The 27,513-nt window shown below is 37.5% G+C and overlaps 1 protein-coding gene across 1 annotated transcript in view; it reads right to left on the bottom strand.

Annotated features, from left to right (window-relative positions):
* OVCH1 (ovochymase 1) overlaps window positions 1-27,513 on the bottom strand; it is a 110,047-nt gene that overhangs the window by 48,031 nt on the left and 34,503 nt on the right. Inside the window, exons 12-18 of the mRNA XM_052640608.1 lie at window positions 26,271-26,425; window positions 18,643-18,799; window positions 18,239-18,334; window positions 12,594-12,818; window positions 7,052-7,177; window positions 5,312-5,447; window positions 4,210-4,349 (exon numbers count right to left, since the gene is read on the bottom strand). Of these exons, the coding sequence (XP_052496568.1) occupies window positions 4,210-4,349; window positions 5,312-5,447; window positions 7,052-7,177; window positions 12,594-12,818; window positions 18,239-18,334; window positions 18,643-18,799; window positions 26,271-26,425 (1,035 nt within the window). The remainder of the gene's footprint in view (window positions 1-4,209; window positions 4,350-5,311; window positions 5,448-7,051; window positions 7,178-12,593; window positions 12,819-18,238; window positions 18,335-18,642; window positions 18,800-26,270; window positions 26,426-27,513) is intronic.

Below are 27,513 nucleotides of genomic sequence, written 5' to 3'. Positions count from 1 at the left end.
CAAAAGAAACCTGATAAAACACCTGGACTGACTTCCTCAAGGACTTAGGGACAGCCTTGAAAATGACACCTAATGGTCTCTATTAGACCTTTAGTCATACTTAAAAAAAAAAAAAAAAAAAATATATATATATATATGCTATGTAATTTTTTTATTCCAATCTTCTCTCTTAATATCACAGTAGGATTTTCCTGTATTCTAAAAAAAGTTAGATGAAAATATTTCATTTAGTGGTGATATAACATTTTATTCTATGGATTTGCTATACTTTTCTTAACCAATTTCCTATTTTGATCCCTTTTTTTGATCCTAAATAACACTAGCTGAATGAATATCTTGTACATAAATGTAAAGTATATTTCTTAAAAGTATGGATAAAAATAGAAACACTGAAAGTTCTAGATTTATCGCTTTTGAAAAACATTTCTCTATCTTGCTCCAGAAAGAAACTATGTATTATACCTAAACAACAACATGAAAATGTCTGTTACACTGCATTTTATTTACTAAGTATAATCATTCTTCAAATATTTTTGTCAGTTAAGTAGGTAAATTTTTTTCATCTATGCTTTAAAGAGGCTAAGTATTTTCTCACATGTATTTGTCTATTAATTGCTCATTCAGATCACTTGCCCATTTTTGTATTATTGTGCTGCTGCTGCTGCTTAGTCCCTCAGTCGTGTCTGACTCTTTGTGACCCCGTGGACTGTAGCCCACCAGGCTCCTCTGTCCATGGGATTTCCCAGGCAAGAACACTGGAGTGAGTTGCCCTTTCCTTTTCCAAGGGATCTTCCTGACCCCAGGGATCGAATCCACGTCTCCTGCTTGGCAGGTGGATTCTTTACCATGGAACCACCCTAGGAAAATAGTAATTCTGAATCGTATTTTAAAATCAGTTGGTTAAAGTATTATTTATTGTACTATTTTTAAATTGTTTTATGTTAGGGATCCTCTTGATTCAAAAAGAATGCATCTGTGCTTTATAATTGTTGAGTCACTGTTAATTATTATAGGGCTGATGATTCAAGTGTGCTTCTAGTGACAAACCATTTCTAAGTTTCACTGACCATACATAGTATTCTGTGAAACAAACATTCTAACAAAGGTAGTTTGCTATGCACACATAGTTTCAAGTCAACAATTCTAGAACTATTAAGCTTTTCACTATTATAAGAAAACTGCCCTTCTTAGTAAACAGATGGCCAGAGGATTAACTTCATTGTGACAGAAATGAAAAATAAAGAGAGATTTAATTTAGATTGTATAGTAACTGATATATAAGTATTCATTAACTTTCCTTATCAATCAAAAGAGGTTGAGGGTTAATCCAGTGCTTTTGCCTTTTCAAAATCACTTGGGTCAATAGTTCACAATTCTTTAGGAAAATGAACAAAAGACTCAAAAGCTTTGGGAACTCTGGTTTTAACCTGACATTTTTTCAATGCTAAATCATACATATTTGGGCTGTTATTAATTTTTTTACATATTTGGGCTTTTCTAATACTGATTTATATACAGCCCCTATATTAATTACCTTAAACCTTTCTCAGAGTTGTTGAAAATCCTCGGTTTGTTACTTGTTTTTTATTTTGCTTCTGTTGAAGGAAGTTTTTAGTTATATAGGAATTTATTGATAATTTCCTGTTGTCTTCAATTGCTTTTACATTAGAATCCTTCTCCATCCACAACTAAGATAATTGCTTATTTTATAAACTTTTAATGCCTTAAGAAAAATGCTTAGCTCTTTACTCAACTGTTCTTTGAGGTGATGGAGAATATAATTTATATTTTCCTCCCTGATCTGCAATGCAAAATTTATCACATTTAAATGCCTTATAGTTTCTTGGGCCCCTTCTGGTCTACTCATGTGTGTCTCTTTTGTACCAGTACTACTCTGTTTTAATTATGGTTACCTTGGGGTGGATTAATGTTAATTTCATCTTCCAGTTTTAGAACGTGGTACTTTTCTCTATTCAGATATGTGTGTGTGTGCACATGTGCACGCATGTGTTAATTTCATATTTGTGCCATAAAACTCACATTTCAGTGTTATTCCTAGCTACATGGTTTTTGTGACAAATTATAACCAAAGTGATTTTTACATTATAACTTTTAACTAATTTTTACTTGGATGGTTTTATGGATATGATATTTTATCATTGATTTATATTTATTTTTCCTAATTTGACCTCACTTTTAGATAATACATTTTCAATATTAAACTATTTGTGCATTCTGAGGATATAGCATTGTTGACTATGTTTAAAATATTCATTCAATAACCTATTGACCTCAAAAATTGAGTTAACCACTAGAGGCTGTCTTATTTGCAAAAATTGAAATAGAATTAAAAAACTTTTTGTGGAAGAAGATAGGAAATAATACATATATTTTATGAATGAATTCTAAGTGAAGAACAAGTTATAAGAACAACAGAGATACAGTTCATCAATATTATAAATTATAACTGACATAGCTAATGTACTCTTTTTCCTTTTTCTGTATTTCTTTGTTCTTTCAAACCTTGTGTTCTCCAACACTCCATTGAGGGACAATAGGGAAAAAATAGCCTAATCTTTTCTTCTAAGCAGCACAATTTTAAAATACAAATTTAGAGGTGTAATTCTAATTCAAACACTGCAGGTGCCTGGTTTCTTTTGTATTGATTAACATGCACTCTGTCATTTAATTATCAAACTAACCTCATGAAGCAGTACAAGTTACAGGTATTCTGTAAGGCAAGAAAGCAAGAAGTGGAGATAATTTCCAAAGATACTAGCCTAGATGCTGCATTCTCCCCACAGAAAGCTATGCCCTTCTGATGTTATGTAAAAGCTCCATGTTTACTAATATTCCCTTAAGTAGAAACACAAAGATTGTCAATGCACCTATTTCTGGGATGTTAATGTAAGCCTAAAGAATAAAAGAACAGTGGTTTAGCAATTGGCTGTTTGATCAACTCTGGCAGTAGTTGATCAACGTGGAGAGGGACACTGACACCTGGGACCTTCCTAGAGAGACAAAGGCCAGCAAAATGCTATACATCCTCTCTCTGGGAGTCACCTTGTTACATTAGGCATCTATATCTCTGACTTAGGCACACTGGGAATTTGTAATACTCATGTACATATGTGCTAGTGTTGCTGTGTCTTTTCACTTAAATCACATGAAAAGTTACAGGTAGTTTTCATCACGTTACCAATGAGGACAGTGACTAATTGAAAAAGCTTTGGGAACATTCCAAAGTCACTGAATTACCAAGTGGTAGAACTGCAGTCTACTGGACCCAGGATCATCAGATTTCAGAACTCTAGGCTGCTATATCCTAACTAACCGAGCAACTTTGGTCAGCCAGCCCAAACTATGCTTCCATTTCCCTTTTCTCTAGTCATCTCGCTCTCAGTTGGGTGTGGCCATGTGAAAAATCTGGCCAAAGTGACTTAAATATGCTACAGGACTCCTGGAGACATATTGCTTTCTTCATGGTGATAACCCTTCCCTGGGCACTTTCTTCTTTTCTCGCCATTGTAATGGCTGCAAGTGAAATAGCCACTATGGAACCACTAGGAAAAGGCCAAGAGAACTGCAATAATTCCAGTCTTCACAGAGTTGAACTGTTGAGTTGGTGGTGCATCTGCATGCCTCCGCATTTCTCATTCTTTCACAATAATAAATTTAAGTCACTGTAATCAGGTTTTTGACTACTATCTAATTAATAATTCCATTTATCACGCACTCGATGGACGTGAGTCTCAGTGAACTCTGGGAGTTGGTGATGGACAGCGAGGCCTGGCATGCTGCGATTCGTGGGGTCGCAAAGAGTCGGACACGACTGAGCAACTCAACTGAATGACTGACTGACTGTGAACATTATTTTGCCTGATTAATATTATACTCTCAGTTTTCTTGTGCTGCATTTGTCTGAGACTGTTTATTCATCTTTTATTTTTAGTATTTCTGGCCAAGTTTCATCTATGTATGACTCAAGTAAACAGCACATAGTTGGGTTTTATTTTTAACTTAATCAGAGTATTAGGCTAATTTCAATTACAAATATAAAAAATAGTAACAGCAACACGCTATTTCAATATCACATTTAAGAAGAGACTAATTTATGTCATCTGTAATTCGCACACTGAATATAAAATGATCTAAGAATATTTTACAAAATAAAATCAATAGCATGGTTCTTCATGGGAAATTGGTTACCTATTAATTTTTTGCCTGATCCAAATCCTTCATAAACCCACAGGTGACCCTGACAGGCCAAGGGCATTGGTTGCTTCTGGAAGTTGATAATATCAAGGCGAATGATATGATTTATAGGGGCTAGTAATCTCCAGTGGCAGCTATAGCACAACAAAAGAAAGTTAGAAATTATTTCTCAGTAGTATATGTTGTTATTTACTTTGTTCAGCATTTAATGCATCACTCAGTGAGTCACTGTTATTGACTGTACCTGATTCTTTTGTGCTTAGGTGAAAGAAAATTTTAACATAACAGTAAAAATATTCTCTAATACTTTTGAATTTGTCAAAAGTTTTAACCAAGTACACCCATTATGTGAATGGCTGGTCAAGCACATGTATTATTCTAAATTCTAATTGGCAATCCACAAGAGTTACTGAAATATTCCTGTGTCAATTTGCCCTAAACTTCCCCAAATCATACACATTTACTTAGGATTGATACTATATGAATCTCCACTTTTTGTTTCTCACTTTAAGTTTCAGTTCAGCTCAGTTCAGTCGCTCAGTCATGTCCAACTCTTTGCGACCCCATGAATCGCAGCACGCCAGGCCTCCCTGTCCATCACCAACTCCTGGAGTTCACTCAGACTCATGTCCATCGAGTCAGTGATGCCATCCAGCCATCTCATCCTCGGTCGTCCCCTTCTCCTCCTGCCCCCAATCCCTCCCAGCATCAGAGTCTTTTCCAATGAGTCAACTCTTTATTTAATTTAGGGAAAGTTCTCTTTTTACCGTGGCATATTATATGAACCACTTATTGAGTACTACTATGTGCCAGAAGGTTTTACATACATTATTTCAATCTCCAAAGTTCTTTGATAGAGATTCGGCTTTTCACTTTACCTAACAAGTGATCTCTTTTGTTAGGAAAGTACAGTTTATCAGCAGGGGTAATCTCACATTCAGGTTCTGTATACTTAAGACTTCAAATCAGTTATTGTCTCAAAGTCCATTCTTTCAGGAAAGCAGATGGAAAATAATTCCTTAAACAGATAACAAATGTTGCTGCTTGTCAAGTGATCATTCAAAAACTTTCATTATAATAAAAATTCCATCCTCACCTCTTAATGGTTCTGTGAAAATATCTCGGGAATTGTATGATCCCTGCTGGTTTGGTCAGAATAACATCCTCACAAGTGGCCACATGCTCTTGGTTTGAACTCTGAAGAGACTGGGTGCTTTTACTGCCTTTTGGACCTAGAAATAAAGAAGGAAAAAAAAAATGAGGTAAAACTAATTTTTAAGAGGCTTGTTATATGCCTTTTCAGATCAGAGCTGTCAGTTTTCTCCCTGTTTTAGAGAAAGTTAACAGGAGGTGGTTAGTTTCACTAAAAATTTTTCTATCTGAAATATTCAAAGGTTACAGAAAACCAGCACCTCTCTCAAATTATATTTGGCACAGCCTAAGGTCTATGGAAGATAAAGAGGAATAACTGTAGATGATGTAGGTTCCCTACATAAGTCCATTTAAAAGCAATATTCTTTTTAAAAAATTTTAATTCAACTATAGTTGATTTACAATGCTGTGTTAGTGGCTGGTATACAGAAAGTGATTCAGTTATACATATATATATATATATATATATATACATTTTTTTCCCATTATGGTTTATCACAGGATACCGAATACGGTTCCCTGTGCAATACAGTAGGATCTTGCTATTTACATATAATAGTTTGTATCTGCTAATCCCAAACTCCTAACTTTCCCCTCCCCTACCCCATCTCCCCTTTGGTAACCATAAGTTTGTTTTTTCATGTCTGTCAGTCTGTTTCTGTTTTATAAGTTCATTTGTATCTTATTTTAGATTCCACATACAAATGATATATGATATTTGTTAAAGCAATATTTATACTACAGTTTTTAGGAAAACAAATTTCATATGATACACATGCTTTTCTTTTTGTTTCTCATTTAACTTTTTTCCAGGTATATCTCTGCAATGCTTTTCAGTGCCAAGGAGAGAAACTAGTTTTTGGTTACCTATGCTCATCGAGTCAAAAATCTCATTAATTACATGTCTGAAAATGTAATAAGCCTGAATTGCATACAGTTTACATTTATAATATCAGCCTCTACTATTTATTTAGCTTGTCCTCAAAACTCATTCTAACCTTTCATTTTTACAATATCACTATAAAGGAAACTTGTATAGAGATAAAGAACTGTGTGGAGCTAATCAGCCAGCTAAGTAAGATTTAGAACCCAAATCTTCAATCCACAAGGATAATGGTTGTAGGACAGGCTAACTGTGGTATAAAATCACAATCATGATAAAAATATTGATATTACTTTGCAGTTAATATATTGTATCGCCATGTCCATGAGTCACAATTCTGAATGATGTACAAGTCAGTCAAGTTATTCACTAAATAGTTTTTCTCTTGGATCAGACCAAAATCAGATCATTTAAAAAGATTTTCCCTTCAAACATAAACTCATTCCCCACAAAAACATAACTTTTCTTACAAAACAGTGCATAAGTTTTGAAATATCCCTAAAAAGAAAAACACTGAGTTTTTAAAAATTTAATTTATTTATTTTAATTGAAGGCTAATTACTTCCCAATATTGTGGGGGTTTCTGCCATACTTTGACATGAATCAGCCATGGGTGTACATGTGTTCCCCTGTCCTGAAACCCACCTCCTATCTCCCTCCCCATCCCATCCCTCTGGGTTGTCTTAGAGCACTGGCTTTGGGTGCCCTGCTTCATGCATCAAACTTGCACTGGTTATCTATTTCACATATGGTAATATATATGTTTCAATGCTAGCTTTAACTTTATAAGTTAGAACATACCTTGGACTCTAAAGACAATATAATTTATGCCAAAAGCACCTTGCACACTGGAATGAAATGTCACCCTCACCAGTGGTCCAGAGCTCATGAAAACCATCGGATAAAGCCTTCTTCCACATAATTTACCTAGGTTAAAAAAATCAAATTTGATAAAAAAGAAGAACATTTTTAAAAGTTTCTAGTTTAGGCATGGCAACTAAATTCCACTCTGCAAATTGAGGAACAGCATTCTAGAATTCAAATGACTCACCCAAAGTCACAGACTAGGGGGTGGGGAGTCAGGAGCAGAACCTAGATCCCAAATTGAATACTTGTTACAGTCTGTTATGTCCCATTGTTCCCATGAAAGACAGTAGGTAGCACATTATTTTAATATGAGGCTGATATGCCATTTCTCTCCTAGGAAAGTAACCTATTTATTAAAAATACATCACTGCGAAATCCATGATGAAAACTTTTTTTAAATTTTACTTTATTTTACTTTACAATACTGTATTGGTTTTGCCATACATCAACATGAATCCGCCGCAAGTGTACATGAGTTCCCAATCCTGAACCCCCCTCCCACCTCCCTCCCTATACCATCTCTCCCTACAGCCACTCTTTTTTTTTTTTTAATTTTTATTTTTACTTTATTTTACTTTACAATACTGGCCAATCTCCTTTTGATTGCTTTACTTTGAGAACCTAAGTCAAAGAGAATGTAAAATTATAACCATAATTCTAAAATGATTCAGAGGGCTGATTAAGAAGGTATAGAAAGATTCCATGAATTTCTTAGAATCAAACTCGCCTACTATTAGGAATAATTCAGTGTCTTTCTGTAATAATTATTTAAATGTCATCTGCTCAGAAAGCTGGTTATTCTGCACCCAATTCTATGGCATCTGCAATCCCATATGCTTTTTCTCTCTCTTCTCACCTCATTTTCCCTTAGTCCTTCTGCCTAATATATATTTTATCATATTATGTGTCCTGTCCCCCCTAGAATACATGGTGGTAAGGGCAGGGATTTTTTTGCCCATTTTGTTCACTATCGGATGCTCACAACCAAGAAAAGTCAATCCTTGACCCATAGTAGGTGTCCTGCATATATTTGTAGGGAGTAAGGAAGGGAAAAGATTATTTACAAGAAGAAAAAATCATTAGTTGGCATAATATATTAGAGTAAATGATGCTGAAATACTATTTGAAGAATGAGTCAATATTTATTTGTAGCAAATAGAGATGAATCCAGCTCTTGAACGGTTGCTGGCTCCCACAGGGAAAAACATAGCATTTGCAGTGTACAAGGATACTATCCAACTTGAGTAAGAGGTAATATCTCTATCATAGCCTTACAGTTCTGCTAGCTATCATCTGAAGGACAGAACAATTTTACAGGTTTCAAGCTGACAATTTCAAATCAAAGAAATGCTAGGTTGAAAAATTATAGGGTTTCCACAGTTAATCTACAACAAAGTCAAGCATGGTTTTCAGTACATAACAATGAAAAAGGCAAGTGTTAGTCACTCAGTCGTGTCCTACTCTTTGCAACCCCATGGACTACAGCCCACCAAGCTCCTCTGTCCACAGAATTTTCCAGGCAAGAATACTCGAGTGGGTTGCCATTCCCTTCTCCAGGGGATCTTCCCCATCCAGGGATAGAACCCAAGGCTCCTGCACTGTAGGCAGATTCTTTACTATTTGAGCCACCAGGGAAGCCTGGTTTTTCCAGAAATCATTTATTTCTATTTGAGAGCCTGGTATATGATAAAGTGAAGTGAAGTGAAAGTCACTCAGTCATGTCCAACTCTTTGCGACCCCATGGACTGCATAGTCCATGGAATTCTCCAGGCCAGAATACTGCAGTGGGTAGCCTTTCCCTTCTCCAGGGGATCTTCCTAACCTAGGGAATGGAACCCCGGTCTCCCTCATTGCAGGCAGATTCTTTACCAGCTGAGCCACAGGGGAAGCCCAAGAATACCAGAGTGGGTAACCTATTCCTTCTCCAGTGGATCTTCCCGACCCAGGAATCGAACTGGGGTCTCCTGCATCACAGGCAGATTCTTTACCAACTGAGCTATGAGAGAAGCCCCAGTATATGATAAAGATAGCTATAAATTAAAGAGGAAATAATTTTTTCTAAAAAAGGAATTAGTCATAAGATCATTTTACCATATGAGAGGGGTTCCCTGGTCTCTCAGCAGTAAAGAATTTGCCTGCAATGTGGGGAACCTGGGTTTGATCCCTGGGTCAGAAAGATACCCTGGAAAAAGGAATGGGTACTCACTCCAGTATTCTTGCCTAGAGAAGTGCATGGGCAGAAGAGCCTGGTGGGCTACAGTCCATGGGGTCTCAAAGAGTCAGACACGACTGAGTGACTAACATTAACACAACACTAACACCATGTGAGAAAATGTATTTCAGCAGGATTAAGCATTTTTTTATTTAAAAATTTCTGACCTTACTTGGGAAATTTTTAAAAATAAAAGCAATGAGATAAATCAAAGATGAAAATACATAAAAATATATTTAAATCAATAAATTTAAAAATATTTATATCAACATACAAATACACAAAATTTAAAGGCAAATGACAACCTCATAAATAAGTACTTGTAATTTATGACAAAGGAAAAAATGTTTTATATAATTATACACACACACACACATATATATAGTGCCCTTATAAATCAATAATAAGATCAATACTCAAATTTAAAAATAATGGTAGTAACAAGGAATTTGAAAATGTAGATAGCTAACTAATAAATTGAAAAAAAGTATCCCCATTAATGATTAAACAAAGTAAAAGTGCTTATTAAATTGATAATATCAGACTAAAGGCATGGTGAAAGAGGCTCAAATTTAGTAGTATGCATTCATGCAAAACAAATGTCTGAGACTCTGTTATTTCAATTTGGGAAAATATAGGAGGGGAAGAAAATAGCCAGATCCCTGCTCTCATGGCACTTTCATTTTGGTCAGGTAAATGAAGATTTCAAATAGAGACCACTGCTACACATGAAATGACATGTGTAGAACATGTGCAGAATATGACAGAAAAAGACCATGACAGGGAAAGGGTGATGGCCCTTTAGACTTAGAATGTCTGTTTGAGAAGGTGACCATTCAGTCAGTCAGTCATTTACTGAATGCCCTCTGTGTATCCAGGACTGTTCTAAACACGGGATTCCTGACACGAAGAGACAAGTTTCAGTCCTCGAGAAGCTCATGTTAATAGGGAAGACACAGGTATGAACACATGAAACAACATCATAGGTTAGAAGACAATAATGCCAAGAGAAGGGCCGTTAAGAATTCCGGAGGTGGGAGGTGATGCAATTCTCATCAATCAGGTAGGCCTCATTAGGAAAGCGTGTTCTCGGAGGAGGAAAGGGGACTCTTGTACACTGTCGGTGGGAATGTAAATTGATACAGCCACTGTGGAAAATAGTATCAGGTTTCTCAAAAAGCTAAAAATGAAACTACCATATGACCCAACAATTCCACTCCTGGGGTATATATCCAAAAAAATAAAAAACACCAGTTCAAAAGATGCACACACCCCCATGTACATAGCACGTTACTTACCCTTGCCAAAATATAGAAGCACCTAAGCATCTGTTAACAGAGGAATGGATAAAGAAGATGTGATACACGCACACACAAAGGACTACTACTCAGTCATTTAAAAATAACAAAATTTTGCCATTTGCAGCAACATGGATAGACTTGAAGGGCATTATGCTAAGTGAAATAAGTCAGACAGAGAAAGACAAATACTTGTATGATATCACTTATATGTGGAATTTAAAAAACTCCACAACTAGTTAATATAACGAAAAGAAGCAGACTCACAGATACGAGAACAAACTAGTGGTTACCAGTGGGGAAGGGGGAGGGGCAATAGAGGGATGGGGGAGGGGGGTACCAACTGTTCGGGTGTAAGACAGGCTCAAGGATGTGTTGTTTTGTAATAACTGTAAATTGAAAGTAATCTTTAAAATTGTATTTAAAATGTCAAATAAAAAAATGAAAGCACATTCTAGTCAAGACTTGACTGGATGGAGAAGAGCTCTTTGGAGAGCTGGGAGAGGTAGATGGACAAGGGCCCTGAGAGCAGAGTGTGAAGAGCTAAGGGAGTGGCAGGCGAATGTCATGCTGTGCATTCTGGGTCTCACTGCAGTTTCAAGGAGACCTCAAGCCATTTCAATCAGGGTGGATGGGGAGGTGATCTGATCACAGGGGGAAAATGTGCAGTGGACAGGCCAGTTAATGGTTTCCTCTGCAGTCTAAATGAGACAGTATTTCTAAAGAAAGAATCTTTAAATAAATGGTTGTGCCTTTTAAGTCAATAATTCAATCTCAGAATCTTTCCAAAGAAAACAATCTCAACCTCAAAGCAATTCCCTGGCTTCCATATACTCCTGAATCAAGCACGCACATTTGTGTGTCAACCACGTACACTCACAGTAACATACATAAACTTCTCTTTCCAGGTGTCCCCATCAACCAAATTATTTCCAGCACCTTCCCACCTCCTGCTTTGTGCATGCTGTCACTTCAGTCATGTTTGACTCTTTGCGACCCCAAGAACTATAGCCCACCTGGCTCCTCTGTCCATGGGATTCTTCAGGCAAGAATACTGGAGTGGATTGCCATGTCCTCCTCCCAGGGATCTTCTTGACCCAGGGATCTTCTTACGTCTCCTGCATTGGCAGGCGGATTCTTTACCACTAGCGCCATTCCCCTTTACTGAGAGCCAAAAACCCTGTATTATACTTACACAAACAAGAGTTGGGAATTTTGTTTTGCTAAACACAATAGGTTTGCCCATACATGAAATGAAATGACAGTTGGTATGTTATTAGCAAACTTTTCAATTTCACAATTTTAAAAACCTAATGTGTCTTGCCAGAGAAGGCAATGGCAACCCACTCCAGTACTCTTGCCTGGAAAATCCCATGGATGGAGGAGCCTGGTGGGCTGCAGTCCATGAGGTCGCGAAGTCGAACACGACTGAGTGACTTCACTTTCACTTTTCACTTTCATGCATTGGAGAAGGAAATGGCAACCCACTCCAGTGTTCTTACCTGGAGAATCCCAGGGACGGGTGAGCCTGGTGGGCTGCCATCTATGCGGTCGCACAGAGTCAGACACGACTGAAGCTACGTAGCAGTAGCAGCAGTAGCAATGTGTCTTGCTGTATTTTAAAATTCAACACTCTAGGTCCTACATGATTTTTAATTATCTTAATCCCTCCTTGGTCATATACACACTTCTGGCATTCCGGTACGGTTCTGCTACGTTTGAAGATGGGCTCTCTTGCCTTTTTTTTTTCTGAATACACATACATACAAACACACTCACTCAACCTTTAGTATACCTGTTTTGTAAATTCAAATTTGAAAATATTAAACATGTCTAAAAATAAATGCATAAAAATATGCCTACATTAATCAACATTTCAGAGGTATTATTGCCAAGTTTAACTCTCCCTTTGATCTTAAGCTGCTTACCCAGGAAAAGCACACATATAAATGCCCCTACGGCTTACCTGACATCCTTCTCTCACTGTGGTTTTCTTCATAAATAATCAGAGCTGAGTCTTGACACATACGAGACCCAGGGAGTAACAGATACTCAACTGTAAATTTTGCCATACTCCTTGGTGAAACTCGGAGCACCCAAGAACATTCCAGTTTTCCTCTATAATCCAGTGGATATCTTGGAGATGAAAAAAAGCCTCTGGGCTCTTCTAACTCCACTTCAGGGTAACAGCCTATGATTTAGAACACACAGACACCAGGGACCAACTCAAAAAGACAAAGAAAAGTGAGATTCTATCATAAATTTGAATAATTTAGGCTTGCAAGAAGAAAAATAAAACTTAATTACCATCAGTTATAAGGTCTTGGATAAAATGATCACCCCATTTAATGTGTCCTAGTTTTGTGAAATGAGACTGTAAAGGTAGAATTTAAATAATAATTATTCAAAATGACTTTTAACTGAACTTTTAAAATTTCTTAGAAAATGCAAAGTGGACTGCACTGTATTCTCTAATGGCAGCCTGTTTTCATTTCTTTCCTTCGTTGACATACAACTGAAGATCTGTTCCTAAAAGCTTGTTTGGTTTCCATAAACACTTATCTTGCTGGGACAAATGAAGTCTGCAATTGAGGTCAGGAAAGGAGAATTTGCTGAATACACTTTGAATGTCATCTTCAATTTGTTCTTAAGTCTAAGGGCACTGCTGTACCTGCATGGGTACCTGCAGAGCTTCAGATGCTAGGAGCGCTCTGTCCCACTGACCCTGACATTGGCTTCTCCTTCGGGTGACATCCTTGGCTCTTCCTTCTTTCCCTATGTCTATTCCCTTGATAACAATTTTTTTTTTTAACAATTACAACTGAAATACTCGTATTCAAATGAACACATTTTAAAAATATTTAATTGGTTGATGATTGGTTTACAATATTGGTTTGATTTCACATTTTGATTGATGAATATGATAGCTTATGGTGAACGGTGTTGAATTTGTGATCTCCGAAGAAGATTTAACTTCAGGACTAGGGACCAGGCTTGATCACTCAAGAGTTTTGTAGAGCAGAGTTTTATTAAAGTATAAAAAGGGATAGAGAAAGTTTCTGACATAGACTTGTAAACAAGATAATCCATTTGTTTTTGGCATATGAGTAAAAGGAACCACAGCGTCATTTATTATTTGTAAATCTTGAACTAGTCTCCATTTATCATTTAACTTTTCCACACCCAAAATAGGAGTGTTGTATGGACTATTACAGGGAATTAATAGCCCCTGCTCCTTTAAATTCTCAATGATGGCTATTAACCCTTCCTTAACCTCAGGCTTTAGCGGGTACTGCTTTTGCTGTGGAAATAGGTGAGGGTCTTTGAGCTTTTAAGGACAGGAACAGCATTTTGTCCTCAACCCACAGTTTTTTTCATCAGCCCACACTTGAGGATTTACAGATTGTTCCATTAAAAAGAGCGGATTCCATATTCATGAAAACAGCGACCTGGACCTTGTTCAATATATCCCTCCCCAGAAGGGGTGAGGGAGACGCTGGCATGATTAGAAACTCGTGAGGAAACAGCACAGAGAAAGTTGCCACTTAAAGGATGACTGACATAATGTTTGGCTCATCCAGACAGTCCCATTACAGTAGTGGATCAGGAGGAAAGCGGACCAGGGGCTTCAGTGAGCACAGGGAAAGTTGCCCTGGTGTCCAAAAGAAGTCAACTGACTGGCCCTCCCCAGTTATTAATACCCAGGGTTCCTCAGGTGTAATTAGGACGGGAGCTTGTGGGGAGATCTCTGGGCACCTTCAGATTGTCTATGTCAGAAGCTTTCTCTGTCTCTTTTAACACTTTAATAAAACTCTGCTCTACAAAAGCTCTTGAGTGATGAAGCCTGGTCCCTGGTCCCGAAGTTAAATTTTCTTCTTCGGAGATCAGGAATCTGACACCATTCACCGTAAGCTATCATCTTGGGGTCTTGTCCAGGATCTGAACCTGGGACCTCTTGCCCCAGAGGCGAGAATTGTAACCTGTAGACCAACCAATCCGCTGCCCCTTCAATCCAGATTGTCTTAAGAGTCCAACCCTTGGGGCCTACACCTCAGAGGGTAGTCTCTTCTCCAGTGTGGTCCTTTGCAGACCGGACCTGGAGCAATACATACATCATTATACATGCTCTGCCATAGAGAAATAACATTCTAACTGAGGAGACCCATATGTTAATACACTTTGCTGAACAAGAGAGATGAAGAGTGGCAGAGGTGAAAGGAAATGTTCCAAGAATTCAGGATTCTATTCAATTGCTTGGTTTTCTGTTACTTCTGTGAATTTTTCTCTTTTTCATTTACATGGCTATTATGGTCTAACTTAGGTATTTCTTAGGTCTACTTGGATGTTATAGTAACCTAACTGATTTTGCAGTCTCGAATCTTCCCCCATCATGTCCTTCAATCAGAGAATGATGAAACAGAAGAATTAAGCTCTTTTCTCGCTTGCTCAAAGCCAACCACAGCGGCTTGCAAGGTCTTTCCGAGTCTAGTCCCAACATGTCTTGGCAATCTTTTTTCCTCTCTACATGAATCCTCCACTATAAATCTGCCTGGAAAAGGAACTGAATCATATAAAGTCATGAATTCCCAAGCAGTTACTATTTTTTATAAATAGGGTAACAATTTCAAAAAACCATTGCTAAGATTCATTTATTCCCTTGTGTGAAAAGCAAGTGGTGGGAGTGTGTGGGTGTTAAAGATGGCAGAGTCCTAATACTTTTTCTCACAGAATATTCAGAGAAGTAGAACAAAACAATACCCTTTTATATGTAAAGCTTTCAAAGTTCTTTGGCATGCATAATTATTTCTGAACACACGCAAATGTGCGATGTCTTCTTTACATTTTCGCAATGTTCATTTCCTAATAGCCTGTTTTGTTTTGTTTGGACACGCCCCATGGCATGTGGCATCTTAGCTCCTCGACCAAGGGTTGAACCCCCACCTTCTGCATTGGAAGCACAGAGTCTTAATCACTGGACCACCAGGGAAGTCCCCACTTTCTAACAGTCTGAATGAGACAGAACAAAGAATACATTTGATGGGCACTATTACCACTCCCTGGATAGACTTCCCTGGTGGTGCAGACAGTAAAGCGTCTGTCTACAATGCAGGAGACCCGGGTTCAGTCCCTGGGTTGGGAAGATCCCCTGGAGAAGGAAATGGCAATCCACTCCAGGACTATTGCCTGGAAAATCCCATGGACAGAGGAGCCTGGTAGGCTACAGTCCATGGGGTCACAAAGAGTCGGACACGACTGAGTGACTTCACCATATTTGCTATCACCACTCCCACACTTCTTGACTCTTTCCACAGGTCATACCATCCCTATTCTGAGGGCTTCACATAGATTACTTCTTTCAGCACTCATTAAAACTGTTAACTCAAATCATCAAAATCATTAGGTTTTATGATCTTAAGTTCTACTCTCCATCTCAATCCCAATTCCAGATTTAATTTAAATCTAAATTTGACTCTTTGACTCTAGTTTTGACTCCTGACTCTTGTGTTGTCAGAACTTACCACCCGTAAGGTAACGGGTCCCTGAGTTACTCCACTTCATTCCTAGAAGATTTTAGCAGTCATTTTCTCCAACATTATGCTTATTTTATATCTTGCTGATTTCAACAGGCACATAGATGATGACTCCAGCACTGAAGCTTCTCAATTCTCAACTTCCCTCCAGTAATCCTGTCCTTCACTTGACCTCATTCACTCATCCCAGTGATCAGCCCCTACACACCTGGTTATTAGCAGTAATTACAAGCCTCGCGTAAACTCAGTTTCAAGAACCACCATCTCCAGCCACAACCTTCTATTTTTCAGCTTACACCAACACATCTTTTGAGACTTGTAATTCATCTATCCCACCATCTTTTCTTATTTTTTAACTTATCATTCATCCTTGTTTTACTCTTTCCCCCAGCTTAAATTCCAACCATGTATCATTTTAATCCCTTCCTCACACACACACACTCCCAATTCCCTTATACTCTTGTAGACTTGGAAAAACCCACTGTGATCGAACCTTCTCTGCACCCGTGCTGCATCTATGTGATACACCTCAGTGTCTCCAGAGGGAAACAACCAGACCAACTGATTGCTGCCACTGCTGCTAACACTTCAGTCGTGTCCAACTCTATGCGACCCCATAGATGGATTGGTCTCCCTCTAAACTTATGATCATTAATCTCAGAGGCTTTTATGCTGCCAAAAAATTCTACTACATTTTCCTAGTCCATAGGGCTTCCCTGATAGCTATTCGAAAGCTATTTAATACTTTCTTTTTTCTATCTTAAAACTCTCAAACTCTCTTCTACAATCCTCTGTTTCACCTGCTGAGGAAATAAGCAATTAGAGGACAATTGCCAGCAGCTCTCATTCCCACAGGTACCCATAAAGAGCACCCGTGCCTAAATATTCTGCTTTCCATTTGGCAAAACAATGGATAAACTGCACTTTGCTCCTGCCCAAGACCAGTCCTTCCACCTGGACACTAGATCTCATCTGCTTTCTTCTACTGAAAGTTATCCCTCTAGCAAGTCTTGTTCTCTCTGGACTCCTCTTCAGTTTTTCTCCAACTCTTCCTAGTTGTCTCCTGGACTTGAGTGTGTGTGGGAGTGGATGAAGCAGAGATGGGTGAAAAGGGAAAGACCCTGACCATTTGGAAACCAAGAATGATGGTTATCATGGAATTTTTATCTTCTTGTAAATCTTTCACAGACTTCTAAATCTCCAGGTGCTTTTCAGTTTCATCCAGTTCAGTCACTTAGGTGTGTCTGACTCTTTGCGACCCCATGGACTGCAGCACACCAGGTTTCCCTATCCATCACCAACTCCTGGAGTTTACTCAACTCATGTCCATAGAGTAGGTGCTGCCATCCAACCATCTCATCCTCTGTTGTCCCCTTCTCCTCTCTCCTTCAATCTTTCCCAGCATCAGAGTCTTTTCAAAAGACCAGGTGCTTTTAGCTTTTAACTAAAAATATAATCCTATTAGCAAACAGACACTGACAGTGTGGAAGAACTAAGAGAGACACTAACACAAATGCTGGTCTTAGTCATCTCATATCCAGAATCTTTGTCTAGCAAGATATCTGAAAGGCTAAGGACCTTTGTTCATGCAGTAATAAACAGTTCAGAGATCAGAATAATTCTGTGAATTTTTCCAAAATTCAAGCACTGTTTATAACCATTAAGACATTTTTTTTTTTAACCTGTAATAGCTGTGTCTATGAACTAGATAAGATCCCTTTTCTAGTTCTTTGCGACCCCATGGACTGTAGCCTACTAAGCTCCTTTGTCCATGGGATTTTCTAGGCAATAGTACTGGAGTGGATTGCCATTTCCTTCTCCAGGGGATCTTCCCGACTCAGGGATCGAACCAGGTCTCCCACATTGTAGACAGACGCTTAACCATCTGAGCCACAGGAAGTCCCAAGAAAAGATCCGTAGACAGTAACAATAGATAGCTCACCTGCCCTTCAACTTAAACTACAAACCAGAATGAAAACAGTTTATGGTACTCCAAAGAAAATTAGTGAATCCAGATAAGCAATGCTTTTTGCTAAATTCTTATTAGCTCTATTAATAGGATAATGTGAACATCTACTACCTGGCCCAGATGCACTGTCTCTTGAGGGTGTGGGTGGTGGCAATTGTTGTCTTGTTAAGATTTTGCTTTCATTTTTTATCTGGAGTAAAACAGGACCTGCATCTGGGGAGACATGTTAAAAGTAAATAAAGATGAAAGCCTAAGGACAAAATGTAGTCTGTTCCAGAGCAGAGATTTTCAAAAAAGAATGCAAATCTAGGATTAAAGCAGCCTCAGGAAAAGTCAATTTTACCATAACATTGCCTAAGGAAGAAGTTATTCTTATAGAATTTTATGTTTAGAAACTAAAATAAAATACTATGTTATTGTCTTTTCTTTTATAATGCTGTTTCTATCACTCTCACCTCTCCCAAGCCCACTCTAAAAACAGAAGAAACTTTTTATAATATATGAAAAATATTTACCTTTGATTTTGGATTGAATCCAGTCCAGGAAGACACTCACTCTGGCAAATACACCAGGCTTCCTTGGTTGGGCACAGCCAGCTCCCCAGCTGACAATGCCATAGAGGACAAAGGGACCTTTTTCATGTTTACACACTAATGGTCCACCAGAATCTCCCTGAAACACCAAGAAAACATGTTCTAAAATTGCTTTAATCAGAACTCCTGCTTTCAATTTTGGAACATGAATAATTAATTTATTCAAAACATATTTCTTTAATTTTTTAAAAGATTTATTCCTTAGAACAGTCAGACATAAATAAATGAAATGGCAAAAGAAAGGAAAGAGGAGACACTACAGCTGGTATTCCGGAAATACAAAGGATTATAAGAGACCATTATGAACACTTAAAACCAAAAAATTGGGTAATTTATAAGAAATAAATTCCCAGAAACATGCAACCTACTAACACCAAATTAAGAGGAAAAAGAAAATCACAATAGACTAATATGAGAAAGGAGAATGAATCACTAATGAAGAATATTATAAAAAAGAAAAGTCCAGGACCAGAAGGCTTTACTAGTGAATTTCATTAAACATTTAAATAAAGAATCCTTCTCAAATTCCTCCCAAAAACTGAAGAGGGGGGAATATTCCAAAAATCATTTTATGAAGTCAGCATTATCCTCATACCAAAGCCAGATAAGAACACTACAGGAAAAGATAATTACAGGCCAATATCCCCAGTGAATATAGATGTAAAAATCCCCAGCAGAATACTAACATACTGAATTCAGCAGTATATTAAATATACTATCAATCACCATAATCAAATGGGATTTATTCCAGTGATATGAGAGTTTTTCAATATATGCAAATCAATAAATGTGAAAGTGAAAAGTTGTATCATCTCAATAGTACAAATAAAACATTTGAAGAATGCAACATTCTTTCATGATTAAAAACTCTCAAGAACTTGGATATAAACAAAACATAACTCAACATAATAAAGGTCATATATAACAAACCCACGCTTAACATCCTACTCAACAGTGAAAGGTTAAAAGCTGTTCCTCTAAGAGCAGGAACAAGACAAAAGTGCTCATCCTCACCATGCCTATTCAATACAATCTGAAAGTTCTGGTCAGAGCAATCTGGCAAGAAAAGGAAACAAAGGCACCCAAACCAGAAAGGAAGAAGTAAAATTGTTTTTATTTTCAGGTGAAATAATCTTTTCTACAGAAAATCTTAAAGGCTTCACCAAAAAACTGTTAGAACTTATCAATGAACACAGTAAAGTTTCAGGATACAAAACAAACATACAGAAATCTCTTGCCTGTAATCAGTGACAGGCTGTGCGCCTTGCACTAGTTCACAGTGGGTCCTGCTGGACAGATTGAGGTAATCAAGCAAGATCTGCTCCACAGGGCTAATGCTACATCTCCCCTTTAACATTTTATAGAGGTTATAAAAAAAAACAGTGGTATGTTGTGTGATGATCAGCACAAAGTCCTGCGTTTCTATCAAGGCCACCTGGGCCATGAATGAGAAGGGAATCAAAATGAAATCTGACTAGAATTTTACTGCACAGGCCAAGTACATTTAGTATGGCATTGAGTTTTGATATAGTTTTACTTTGATGTGAATTTTGAATTTCAGCTACACCTAGATAGACATAAAATGATAATTAAAATGCTGTACCAATTTATCTAATAAAATTGGCACCTAGCCCCTATTTTGTTGGCTATGAGATAGTTTATGTTAATTTTAAGGGTTTGATAGAATAGTTCATGTGTATTACAGTGATATTCATATGCAGTGTCTCCAAACGTTATTTTCAAAAGCTCAAATACAAACTTCTTTGAAATAGAAAAAAGAAATCAATTGTGTCTCTATACACCAACAAAAAACATATTTAAAAGATTTCATATATGATAGCATCAGAATAATAAAATATTTCAGAACACATTTAACCAAGGAGGCAAAAGATCTCTATACAAAAAACTTCACTTTGATGAAAAAAATTGAAAATTATTTACACAAATAAATGAAAAGATATCCTATGTTCATGGATTGGAAGAATTAATATTGTTAAAATGTCCATACTACTCAAAACCACCTACAGATTCAAAGCAGTCCATATCAAAATTTTAATGGTGTTTTTCACAGAAATGAAGGAAAAAATCCTAAAACTCACATGGAACAACAAAGACCCCCACATAGTCAAAGCAATCCTGAGAAAGAATAAAGTTGGAGGCATCATATTTCCTAATCTTAAAATACATTACAAATTTATAGTAATCAACACAGTATGGTACTGGTGTTAAAACAGGTATGTAGACCTAAGGGACAGAATTGTGAGCCCAGAAAAAAAAAACCTTAATTTATATAGGTAACTAATATTTGACAAGGGAACAAAGAGTATTCAGTGAGGAAAGATTAATTTCTTCAGTAAATGGAATTGGAGAAATTAGATATCCAGAAGCAGAGGAATAAAATTGAATCCCTGTTTACACCATAAAAAATTAAAGACTTAAACAAACATAAGGCCCCAAAAGGCAGAACTCCTAGAGGAAAACAAGGGAAAAGCTCCTTTGCTTGTGGCATCAGTTTTTTGGATCTGAAACCAAAAACACAAGCAAGAGGGGCAAAAATCAGTCAGTGGGATTACATCAAGCTAAAATGCTTCTGCACATTACAAGAAACAATCTAGATCAAAATGCAACATGTGGAATGAGAGAAAATATTTGCAAACCATATATCTGATATGGGGTTATTATTCAAAATTATAAAATTCATACAAATCAATAACAAAAATTACACAGTTTAAAAATGAGCAGAAGATCTGAATAGACATATTTCCAAAGTAGATGTGCAGATGACCAATAGGTATATGTAAATGTGTCCAACATCACAAGCATCAGGAAATGAAAGTCAAAATCACAATGAGATAGCATCTCGTACCTGTTTAATCATCTATCATCAAAAAGACAAGAAATAAAGTGTTTGCAAGGATGTGGACAAAAGAGAATCCTATTGCAACACTGGTAGGAATATAAATTGATATATCACTGTGGAAAATAGAACTACTATATTACACAGCAATCCTAGTTTTGGGTATACAGCCAAAGGAAATAAAATTAGGATACTGAAGAGATAACTGCAATTCCATGTTTATTGCAGCTTTATTCACATTAGCCAAGATATGGAAGCAATCCATTTTTCTGTGAAAGGATGAATGGATAAAAAAGATGTAGTATGTGTATGTGTGTTATGGATACTTTAAGAGTGCTCAGTTGCTAGGTCATGTCTGACACTCTGTGACCCCGTGGACTATAGCCTGCCAGGTTCCTCTGTCTATGTGATTTTCCAGGCAAGAATACTGGACTGAGTTGCCATTTCCTCCAGGGGATCTTCTTAATCCAGGGATCAAACCCACATCTGCATTGGAAGGCAAATTCTTTATCACTGAGCTATCTGGGAAGCAATATATACATATATACACACACATATATATATATTAGATATATGTTTATTTGTTATTTATCTATAAGAATACTAAATATTAAGATGGAATATTATTCAACTATGAGAACAAAGGAAATCCTGCCCATTGTGAGAATATGGGTGACCCTTGAGAACATGATGTTAAGTGAAAAGTCAGATAGGGAAAGACAATGACTATGTTATATCACATATATGTGAAATCTAAAAAAAATAAAACTCACAGAAATGGGCTTCCCTGATGACTCAGTGGTAAAGAATCTGCCTGCCAATTCTTAGAGGCATGGGTTTGATCCCTGGGTTGGGAAGATCTGCTGGAGAAGGAAATGGCAACTTGCTCAAGTATTCTTGTCTGGGAAGTCCCATGGGCAGAGGAACCTGGCAGGCCATGGGGCTTCAAAGAGTTGGACATGACTTAGCAACTAGGATCTTATATATGGTTGCTAAGAGAGTAGATCATAAGTGTTCTCAACATAAGAAGAAATGGTAATTGTGTGAGGTGTGCTCAGTTGATCAATTTTGTTCGACTCTTTGTGACTCTATGGACTGTAGCCTGCTAGGCTCCTCTGCCCATGGAGTTCCTCAGGCTAGAATACTGGACTGGGTTGCCATTTCCTCCTCCAGAGGATCTTCCCAACCCAGGGCTTGAACACTTGTCTCATGCATCTTCTGAATTGGCAGGTGGAAACTTTACCACTGATCCATCTGGGAAGCCACTTCACAACACATGTGTATAAAAATCAGCACACTGTACATTTTAAATTTATACAATGTTATATGTCAATTAATCTCAATAAAGCTGAAAATAATCAGACCTTAAAATATAGGATTTGCATTTTTTTAAAGACAGCTTTTCTGATTTTTAATCGGTGCTTTTTTTTTATATATATACAAGTGTATTTAGACCCTAACTAAAATTTTAATTATCTTCTAAAATAAACTGAGCTGATAACACATTTGATATAGTTATTTATTTTATATGAAGACTTTTACAGTAGATATCCTGAATTGGGACTAGGAGACAGATTCCCTAATTTGTATTGTAGAACAATTAACATTTTCTTTGGGCCCAGTTTTTTTCCCCACAGAAGATTATTAAGATTCCCTTCCAGTTTGAAAATGGTCTGATATGTCTTTTATTCACTCATTAATTCAGTACCAACATATACCCAATATAGAATTTTTCAGGCAATTACAAACATTTCATGATACAGAAAAAGTCTAATTTATCTTGTTTAGTCAGTTATCACAGAGTTTAGTACATAGTAAATCTTTAATAAACAAATGGTGCCTATTAGTTACTTAAAAAAATATTATTCAGTGCCTACTGTGGGCTAGCCATTATAGAAAAGAGTATAAACAAATTAGATTGCAATGATACCCATAAAAGGAATACTCAGAGTGAATGTTGAGAAAAAAGGTAGCTGTGTGTATGTTTACACACACATATATATACATACACATACACACATATATAAATATATATATGCATACACATGTATATAAATTACATATTAACTTAAATAATAAATAAACTATATATTAACACTGATGTGACTGTTAAGGGCTTCCCTGGCGGTGCTAGTGGTAAAGAACCTGCCTGCCAATGCAGGAGATGTAAGAGATACAGGTTCCATCCCTTGTTTGGGAAGATCCCCTGGAGAAGGGCATGGCAAACCACTCCAATATTCTTGCCTGGAGAATCCCATGGACAGAGGAGCCTAGTGGGCTACAGTCTATAGGGTCACACAAAGTTGGACATCACTGAAGCGACTTAGCATGCACATATGTATTATATGTGTGTGTGTGTGTGTGTGTGTGTATATATATATATATAAGCATTTGAGCTCATACATGAAAAATAAGAAGGAGCTGTATTTTTAAAATCTGGAGAAGCAGCATTATATGTAGAACTGATATCGGGGCTAAGGGCCCAATTTAGACATGGATGTAGCAAGTTTGAAGGTCAGAAGGCAATCAGTGTGGCTGGACTATAGTAAGCAAGGGGAGAGAAATAAGAAATACATTGGAAAAGTCAGCAAGAACCAGACAAGTATCTACTCTGTGAAGTCAGAAATCACTTGATAGGTCGAAGAACTTGAAATTTTTAAAACAATCTGAAATTTGTGGTGAGCAAAGAATCACAGGATTCCACAGTGTGTGTCTGAGACTCCCATGTCTCTGCATTTCAGCCTTCTAATGTTCACCTTCCTGTATGAGAAATTACATTAGCAGGTCCATTACGTCCAAGTATACACAGGAGGGTAAAAACCAATTACCTGACAGAAATATTAGAGTCCATTCTGTCAAAGCAAGTTTCTGAAGCTACCCTTTCAGTAAATCAGTATTCTTTGTAAGAGAAAGCTAGCCACACGTGGTCAGAATCTCAACTCCTATTTTCCTTTTCTCGTATTGGCTATAAATTTGGTCACACTGCAGCCAAAGTGACAGCTGGATGTAGCTGAAGTAATAATAGGTGCCAAGTGAGATCATGGTATTTGGCTCACCTCTACATAGATCTGTTTCCCTCTCTAGTTCTTTTATGATCTCTTGATAGATTAAGGTCTTTCATTAAAGTTAGATGCTATTAAACATGACAGAGACAGCAGAGCTATTTATTAATTTTCTTGATTCAAAATAGAAAAACCATCCCTCAAAAAAGGGAGAAAGAACACATTAATTCAGAATCAGAACACTTTTCCATTTGATTTCTGTAACAGTAATATCCTCTAGCAGAGGGTGTGAAACCCTTCTCATACTCCTCAGACCTTCCAGTCAGTGTCTGGCTCTGTGCCACAGGGATCCTGCCCTCTTCACCCCACCCATGAGGTCAGCCAGAATATGAGAGGTGCCCCCCTGCAGCCCTCCAGCCATCACTTTGGGGAAGCTGCCTCACTCCTCCAAGGGAGTAAGTGTACTACATGTGTTTATCACTGTAGGATTCAGTTCAGCCCCCCACTGTGGTAGCTGGCTTAACTGCACATCCTAGACTGGCTGCCTCCCCTTCCCTGTACCACCTCCTCACATTCCTACAGCTGATAGCTGCACTTCTAAGCAGACCACTACAATTGAATCCTCCTCTTAGGGTTGCCTTCTGGAGAATGCAAATTAGGATAATATACAACATAAAACAGAATTTGTATAGAACTTGACATCACAAAAGGCTTAACTACAATACATTTATACTCAAAGTTGAGGGGACCTCCTTCCTTTTGTTCTCATGTTTTACATGGAAAGACTTCTACCCAGATTTTAGCCCAGTTTTCTCTCTTTAGAGCTGACATCTACTGCTTCATGTTTCCTCGTGGTGGGGGCTGGGGTGTACCATCAAAGAGCTACAACTATTCAAGACTCATTCTTTCTTCCCTCTCTAGCCCAGCATGAAAGGAAATACCAATCTGGAGGTATGTGTCTGCCTTCCTTCAGGCAGCTTCCCTCAAATCCAGCCTAGGAGCTAAAGGTAGGGCTACTTCCTGTTGGAAATGCTTCTCGGTTGCATACCTAAGTCACATTTTTCAGTTGGCTATGTGGATATTAAAGCTGATATTTTGCAATCCTTTTGCACACATCCTGTCTTTTGCTTACTTAATGCTGAATTCGCCAATCGCATGCTTGCCCAACTGACTTGTAAGTCCATCTGTGTAGCTTTGTACCACTGTGGTATCACTGAAATTAAACTACTGCTTTGTGACTTGTTTTCCATTGCATATGAAAACCATTTTTTCAAAGGTTCTCATTTTCCTCATGATTGTTTTATTTTATTCTGTGGTAGAAAATTGTGTGAGTACACAGGAATTTAGTAATAATTTGAAACAATAAAATTCTTATATCACAAGTGGGATACATTAATTGAGAATCCTTATTTGCTCGTTGCCCCTTTACCAAAGCCCTAAGCATATCTGAACACATCTCACCAGCAGGTCAGTTGAGTGGTGTTGCCCTCTCCTTCCTTCTCACGGGCTCCTCTACGTACCCACTTGCCCTCTGACTGATGCCTGCTTCTGTCTGGCTTTTGAATAGGGGTGTGGTGTGATACTGCGGGCACGCCTGTCTATGACTTTGAGAGTGGATTCTTCTTGTCTGTGGAGAATCTCCAGCAGATAACAACTTCCTGTCTTCCTTGGCAAAATCGGGATCCTCTCACCTGGCCCACATCTTTCCCTCCAGATGCTGCAAAGCCAGCACAGATCATCTTCTCTGAGATTCCTCCTGGATGGGCTGAATAGTAAGTGCGTTCGCAGACCTCTCTTTCTAACACAGGCACTTGAATCTGCTGTAAGCGACTTGCTAGACCACCATCTAAAAAGTAGATTGAGAAAGAGCTTGATTGTGAAGTAAACAACAGGTGATGTTAAAGAAATATATTTAAGTTCAAGCTTTCTCTACACCATCATTCGGTTTTGCCTAAGTTGATGCAGAATTTTGAATCCAAACACAGTGTCTTGTGCAGAATATCTATTTCCAGATGCAGCATCTTGGGGAAGAAAATCCATCGGCAAGAGAACAAGACCAAAAGCACTTTTTTAACTAGTTTAATTCTGATTTAAATCTTGGTGTTTCAAAGATTACTACATGTAAGAATTCAGAAAGAGAAATTCAGTAATATATGACTTGGTGTTAGATAATCCATATTATAAATATATATAACTATATACTTATACATGTACAGTTGACCCTTGAACACCACTGGTTTGAGCTGTACAGGTCCACTTATACTTGGATATGTTTTCAATAGCAGATACAGAAGTACTACATAGCTTGTGGTTGGATGAACCCATGGATGCAGGATTGCAGATATGGAAGGCTGACTATAAATGATACTTGAATTAACCTCCACATTGTTCAAAGGTCAACTGTAAATATTTTATGTAAATATAACTATACAATATATAGTTTTATATATATATAATAAATATAACTATACAATAATACATTTATAGGACTTCCTAATATAAACCAAAATCATGTTTCTCTTTTTCCTTCATTATCACTGGGGCCTAATTCCAACTCCAATTTAAGATGACTTTGATGATGAATACTAAAGAATTTCTTCCCTGGCCTGACCCTCAGGCAGGCCTATGTTAACATGTGTTCTGCATGACTTATTCTATCACTTTAGATTTATGACTCATTTAAAAAAGCTAAGTTTTGTATTTGATAGTTCTGTAACTTTCTGGAAACAATTTTTTTTTTAAAAAGGGTTCATGTATACATATGGGGCTTCCTTGGTGGCTCAGCAGTAAAAAATCCTCTTGCTGGCAACCCACTCCAGTATTCTTGCCTGGGAAATCTCACGGACAGAGGACTCTGGAGGGCTACAGTTATGGGATCACAAAGAGTAGGATAAAATTTCGTGATTAAACAACAACAGATATGTATACATATAG

This window comes from Budorcas taxicolor, chromosome 5, assembly GCF_023091745.1.
Source record: "Budorcas taxicolor isolate Tak-1 chromosome 5, Takin1.1, whole genome shotgun sequence".
In the NCBI taxonomy this organism is placed as follows: Eukaryota; Metazoa; Chordata; class Mammalia; order Artiodactyla; family Bovidae; genus Budorcas; species Budorcas taxicolor.
The sequence above is the reverse complement of the archived record's forward strand: the minus strand, read 5'-3'. Positions and strand labels throughout refer to the sequence as shown.